The sequence below is a fragment of the Aegilops tauschii genome, chromosome 3 (genome assembly GCF_002575655.3).
Source record: "Aegilops tauschii subsp. strangulata cultivar AL8/78 chromosome 3, Aet v6.0, whole genome shotgun sequence".
In the NCBI taxonomy this organism is placed as follows: domain Eukaryota; kingdom Viridiplantae; phylum Streptophyta; class Magnoliopsida; order Poales; family Poaceae; genus Aegilops; species Aegilops tauschii.
The window spans coordinates 41007905-41015027 of record NC_053037.3 but is presented as its reverse complement, the minus strand read 5'-3'; the positions used below and the strand labels follow the sequence as shown (position 1 = coordinate 41015027).

At 43.5% G+C, this 7123-nt stretch overlaps 1 protein-coding gene across 1 annotated transcript; it reads left to right on the top strand.

Moving 5' to 3' along the window:
• Positions 1–1290: 1290 nt before the first annotated feature.
• On the top strand, positions 1291–6199 carry LOC109769551 (protein NCA1). The gene is made up of 8 exons (XM_020328282.4): positions 1291–1510; positions 1842–2176; positions 2274–2505; positions 2640–2785; positions 3740–3827; positions 3904–4050; positions 5520–5669; positions 5753–6199. Exons 2-8 carry the CDS (start codon positions 1869–1871, stop codon positions 5798–5800), a joined length of 1119 nt encoding a protein of 372 aa, XP_020183871.1. The 5' UTR covers positions 1291–1510; positions 1842–1868; the 3' UTR covers positions 5801–6199.
• The last annotated feature ends 924 nt before the right edge of the window (positions 6200–7123 follow it).

Genomic DNA, 7123 nt, shown 5'->3' with positions numbered 1-7123 from the left:
TTTGAGTGCTAAGCTTGTGTTCAAGCTAATCAGCCTGACAAAGCCTCACAATGCCACGAAGGAAAGATAATTGGCACCATTAAAGCTGATAGTTCATATATGTGTTAGATGTGCGGTGTGTTGACAAAAGGTGGAAAGAAATACTTCATGATTTCCATTGAGGATTCCACTAGATATTGTTATGTGCATCTTCTGGAAACTAAAGACGAGGCTTAATATGTCTTAAACGTATCTATATTTTTTATTATTTTATGCTATTATAATATAACTTCTAGAATTTTTTATAGCAATTTGTATTGTTTTTTTGAACTAATATATTAATTCAATGCCCTGAGCCAGTTGTTGTTTTCTGCATGTTTTTGGTTTATAGAAAATCCATATTTACAGAGCTGAAAATACCATGGGATTTTGACGATTTTTTTGGAATGAGAAGAATCATCCAAAAAAGCACCGGCAGAGGCTAGGGGGCCACCCAGGCCCCCCAGACAGCCAGGGGGTGGCCCGCATGGGGTGGCTGTCTGGAGAACAATAACTCTCGCACAAAAGAACAAAAAACTAATTGAAGTTTAGAAGAAAAAAGTGACAGAAGACAAGAGCTGTTCTAACCATTTGGAGCTTTACAATGGTGGTCAGATTTAGAATGTGTAGTGTAACGACAAAGAAGCCAGAAAAATCATTATGGTTGCTCCTATTTAGCTTAGTATTCCTTTTCTAAAAAAATTTAGCTTTGTATTGCTGGTTCTTTAATTACATAAACTTATATGCCAAAAGTGAGTGAAGGAAGATGCACATGTAACTTTAGTGTAAGCATAATCATTGGCTGATTTACCTCCCAGGGTCTCCCGTCCGATTCAAAATGCTCAACGCTGCATTCGTCACCTTCTTGTCACGGAAGGTCCTAATCGTATTGGACTATTGGTAGAAATGTGCAAGAAAACCATCAGCCCCAGTGCCTTTTGTTGAGAACATGAGAGAGAGGGTGAAATAGGTCCAGAAGCTCAATTTTTTTTGAATTTATTTCAGTCTTTCGGGTGCTATCATTTTAGTGGTATCATGTCCCCATTAACCATGAGATATCTATGGCAACTTCATCAATTTCAAGATCTACCGACTCGGCCATTCGAAGGTGTTTCTTGCAAAAAAAGAAGAAGTCCAGGGAACGGTTCCACTATGTACCGAAAAAAGAGCGTGATGGAGGAACGGCGTGAGGCCGAAGCCCATGTGGTTCTTCATTCGGGTCCAGTATCGGTGGACCCAGCCCACCCACCAACCATCCATCGCCTTTCCTCCTCTTCCGTGCGTCGTGTCGTGTCGCGGGACTCGCAGGGAAAAGAGAGCTCTGTACCTCTACCCACATCCGCCATTCGATTTCCTCGCTCCTATCCATCCACCACCACCACAAGACACCAGAAGAGGCTCGCCCCGCCGCCTCCGCCTCCGCCTCCGCCTCCGTCGCCGTCGCCGTCCTCGCCGCCCGATCCAACCGCCCGCCCGCCAGCCCCCACGCACGGTAAGCACCACCCCTCCCCTCCCACTCGATTCCATCCCCTTCCTTCCCCTCCATTGGATCGATTGCTTTTCTACCTCGCCCTGCCCTGCTCAAATCAATCGGATCCCCGATACCCCTGTCGATTTGAGCTGGAACGAACCAGGCGCCCCATGATTGCCCTGCCGATTAGAGCCAGAACGAAGTAGGTTCCCGAGGATTCCCCCCGCTCCGCGGTTGGTTCCCCACGGGCCTCGACCAGACCGCTTCCGCTCACCCAATTCGGCCGATATAACTTGTCATTTTCGGTTGCCAATCGTAGCTTAAATGCTCCACCTCCATGTTTACTGTGCAGGGAACCATCAACAAAGAATCAATCGCCATGAGCTCGCTCTGCCCGTTCGCGAAAGCCACCACGGGCGGCGTGTGCCCCATGAAATCCGATAAGAAGCCCGACAAGAGCAGCGGCGCTGCGTGCCCGGTGACCGGAAAGGGCGGCGAGCCAAAGGAGACCAGCGCGGACCATGCTGCTGGAGAAGAAAGTGCTGAAGACCCTCGCCTGGTGCCTGCAAAGTGCCCCTTCGGATACGACTCCAACACCTTCAAGCTCGGCCCGCTCAGCTGCATGGTCTGCCAGGCCCTGCTCCACGACGCCAGCAAATGCAAGCCGTGCTCCCATAAGTTCTGCAAGTGCGTGCGTTTCTCATGGGTTTTGCATCTGGATCAGACATTTTTCCTTGCTTGCTTGTGTCCTGTCCTGACTGGAATGGATGATGGAACTTGGCAGGGCGTGCATATCGCGCTTTAAGGACTGCCCGTTGTGCGGTGCTGACATAGAGGGGGTCGAGCCGGATGCCGAGCTCCAGACCCTCGTCGATCGCTTCATTGATGGTCATGCCCGAATCAAGAGATCGCTTGCTGGAGAAAGCAAGGAAGCAGGAGCGGATGGCAAGAGCAAAGTGATATACGAGGATGTCTCCATGGAGAGAGGCGCTTTCCTAGTGCAACAAGCCATGAGGGTGAGTAGTCGAATCATGTCCAATATTTAGCTCTTTATTAACCTGTGAAAAATTGCATGGTTATCCAGTATTTATGTACTACTTTATCGATGACCTTGGTGTTACAGTGATGCCTCTAACTTCTTTGTCTCCAGGCTTTTCGTGCCCAGAACATTGAAAGCGCAAAGTCGAGGCTCAGTATGTGTGCAGAAGACATCAGGGAGGAGTTGAAATCTTCACAAGATAACCTAGACCTATGTTCTCAGCTTGGAGCGGTGTTGGGAATGCTTGGGGACTGCTGGTATGACCTTCTTTCTTGGCGACTTCCTCTGCCCAGTGTTTTTTGCTTTGGCAAACTAACAAATAAACCATCGTTGAGAAAACTGGGGTTAGGTACTGTTCATCTGTGCTACTAGAAACTTTTCTACTAAATGGCTGTTGGTTGTAGCAGGCCTTTGATTTCCTGACAATAAAGAAAATAAAGGTTCAGCTCTTTGTCTGCTCTGCATAACCCATTCTAGTCTTAAGTCAGCAAATCTGCAAGAATTCCCTGTGGATATTCATTCTTGCTTGATAGTTAGCTGTATATTCCAGTCTGGTTTCTTGCTTGTGTCTAAACCTCTTTATTAGTATGAGGTCCACTTGTTTGCTTGAGTCAGTACCTTACACAATGAATCTCTGTTATCCATTAAAAACGTTCTTTCCATTATAGTATGGTTTCGACTCTTAGGCATGATTTATTGAACTGGATCTGTTATATTGAACAGTCAGATGAATGACAGTGTAGTTTTCCTTGGATGGTATTATTTGACAATCTGGCAACTGTTGGGTATAAGCCACTGATCTAGCAACTTCTCATGCTGAAAACAGTCCTTAGTCTCATTCATGTATCACCTGCATGTTCAGCCTTGGAAAGTGAAATATGGGGAATGTCATCGTAGCTAAGTTCATTTTTCTCTTAATTGAAATATTGGACAATGCTGTACTCATATGCATGTTTACTTTGGAATGACACATCACATATTAGTAATTTTGTAATGCTCAATGTCACCAGTGAAAATTTTGCTGTTATTAATGCACTATAAATTTTCTGCATCAGATTTAGCTAATCAATGTTATGTCATACTTCATTCATTATACTCGTTACACATAATAACAAAAAGACACGGTGACCTTATTTGCTTATTTAGTTGATAAGCAAACTCATTGCTCACTGGTTTCTCCCTGGTCCTCGTCATGGAACTCTATTTTTCAGTCGGACCTTGGGAGATGCGCCTTCAGCGATCACTTACTACGAAGAAAGTGCTGAGCTTCTGTCAAAATTGCCCAAAAAGGATCTTGAGGTCGTATTCTAATTTTGTGCCATACAGTCTTAACAGTAAAATTCCTTGTCGACTGAGCTTTTGGTTTCTTCTACAGTTGGTCCATACGCTCTCAGTTTCTCTTAACAAAGTTGGAGACCTTCGCTACTATGGCGGGGACCTGCAATCCGCAAGAAGTTATTATGCCCGTTCATTAGATGTTCGCAGAAATTCAGTAAAGGAGCATTCAGCTGTGGCCTCCCAGGTGATTGCGATGCTCACATGTTGTCATGTACTCCCTCTGTAAAGAAATATAAGAGCGTTTAGATCACTACTTTAGTGATCTATAAACGCTCTTACATTTCTTTACGGGGGGAGTAATTTTATTCATTAAAAATTCAAGATTATGCATCAACACAAACAACATACATAGTTGTCTTAACTAAGAAATGTCCTTGGGTGTCCTTTTTTGTCCAGTTTCTTTTGGCCACTGCTGGACTTTGTTGGTTGGCTTCCTCAAAGAAACAGTCTTGTATGATGTCTTAGGATTACAATGGAATCAAGTGCTAGGCCATAATAGATCTTTAGGAAATTAAGTGCTGCAACTTTGGTTGTGTTGTTTGCCATAATAGCTAGAGTAGTTTTCTTTGTTTTGTGAAGGCATAATAACTTGAAAACTACCGCCTGTTATCTGAAGTCTTTTTTGTGATTCTTTCCGTTCCACGCACAAAGATACAGGGTTCATTTATAGTATGAAAATATGTGATAATGGATGTGGAGGGACATAGTAGAGCTATAGGAAATTAAGTGATGTAACTTTGGTTGTGTTGTCTACCATAATAGCAAAAAAATTCCTTTTGTTTTTTGCGAAGGCATAACAACTTGAAAACTGCCACCTGTTATCTGAAGTCTTTTTTGTGATTCTTCGCGTTCCACGCACAAAGATACAGGGTTCATTTATACTCCCTCCGTTCCTAAATATAAGTCTTTTTAGACATTTTAAATGGACTACAACATACGGATGTATGTAGACATATTTTAGAGTGTAGATTCACTCATTTTGCTCCGTATGTGGTCATTTGTTGGAATCTCTAAAAAGACCTATGTTTGGAAACGGAGGGAGTAGTATGAAAATATGTGATAATGGATGTGAAGGGAAAGGAAAGAAATAAGACTAATAGGCTCAGGAAGTTGGCAAAATAAAACTTTATATGCTTCTTATGCAAGCTCCTGTTTTGATTGCATAGTGGTGAACATGTTTAATTTCCTAAGGCGTTATTCTTGAATCTGTGACTTAAACCAATCATCTTTATTCTAAATGGATGAAGAATATGCTTCAATACAAGTGATAGTCAAGTTTGTCCTTGGTACCTACTTCATAGTATCCTAAGGTGTCTTATTTTTTAGTGGACAAACTGGTGTGAACAATGTCAATTAGAAATTACCTTGTTTGTTTGATTCAGTACTTTTACGGAATGAATCTCCGTGATTGATTGAGAATGCTCTTTTAAAAATAACATGGTCTGAACAAGTAGGAGTACTTTGATTCAGTACTTTTATGGAATTAAAGTACTTTGATTCAGTACTAATACCGAATACCCTTATTTATTCACCCAGGCTTTTACTTTTTCCACTTGGAAGTTGCAAATTGTTACATCGAATTATGGACTATGCTGCATGGTGCTGTTTGCTTTAGCTGCTATTACCTGACAATCTGACGGTTGTTCGTTGTAGGTCATTGATCTAGCAACCTCTCTAGCCAAAGTTGCGGATGTCGATAGAAACCTCGGCAACGAAGATGCGGCTGTCGAGGGTTTTGAGGAAGCAATCAAGTGCCTGGAGAAATTGAAGCTAGATTCTGAGCAGGCTAACCTAGAACAACGGGTAGCTACAGTTTTTACCCCTTCGTCCTTGTGTTCCGGCTTGTGTATTGTTCCTGGCTAACTTCCAGTCTCTACTTTTTTCAGCGTCGCTCGGTTCTCGACTTCCTGCAGAAGCAATTGCACGACAAGTAAGACAGATGGTCCCAGTGTGTAGTATCCATAACGAGGTTCGACCGACCGCATCGTTGTTGTGTTGCAATATGGAAGGAGTTGTTGTGGTGCATAAGGGAGGAGGGAGGTGCTCTAGAAATGGTTGCGCCCTGTGTGTAATTCCAACCACTAGAATTCTGTCGTGGCACAAACAAACGTAATCAAGGCCGCGTTGTACGTATTCTAGGAGAGATCTCTTCACCGTCGCCAATATATGCTCCAGGCTCTAGCTAGCTCCCTGTGGCCTTCTCTCAGCTTGAAACAACAGGGGTAAGGTGAAAAATGTCTGAAGCTCCCTGTTGCATGCTGAATCTGACCGACCCCGTTGTATATCGACAATAACACACATAGAACTGCTAGAATCTGGCCATTTCGCTTGAATTTCCTGTCGAGCTGTCTGCATAATATTATTATTATGGTCATAATCAGGAATCTCCAAAATAAAGTCAGCAAGAAGGAAAAATTCTCAGGTCTTGAACTCGTATCTTGTGACGGACTGGTCTTTAATTGACAAGACGCTAGCTAGCCAGGTCTTTATAATTGGCAAAGATGCACAGGCACTCGTGGAGAATAAAAGGTAGGAAAACGTGCTATGGTCTGGTCTGGCCATTTCGTTTGAGTTTGCTGTGAGTTGCTTGCATAATATTAGGACTGGTAGCATTGTTATAGTCGTAATCAGGAAGAGAATCTCTAAACTGAAGTCAGCAAGAAACAGAGTGTTGAGGGTGTTCATATCGTCTGACAAACGGGTCTTCGCTTGACAAAGAGGCTTGGGCGCGCTCGTGGGGATTAAAAAGTACTCCCTCCATTCTGAAATAGACGACTCAACTTTGTACAAAGTTAGTACAAAGTTGAGTCATTTATTTTGGAACGGAAGGAGTAGGTCTGTCACATGATATTGAACTGGTTAATCTTGTTGGAGACCTCTGACCTGCAGCAGCAGCAGCAGGTTGTACTGTTTATGCATATATGTGCATGTGTATTGACTGTCTGTATGCGCCAGTAGTTCTCGTGTTGCTCTGACCGAACTAATGTATCTCGAGAACAAAGTGCTCTGTTTTCTAGGGGCAGAATAAGACCCTGTTCCGCGAAATCCCTGGAGCTGCGGAGCCAGGAAACAGCAGCTCCGCTATTTTCAACAGTAACTCCACCCGCTCTAGGAGTGGAGTTGTGGAGCGGAGGTCCTCCTAATATTAGTGCTTAATTAGCGTCGTATAAACCTGAAAAACTATCGAACTGGCTAACAACTCAAGTGAACAGCTTCGAATGAAATTGCTTGAGGAGATTGGAGTGGATTGGATTGGA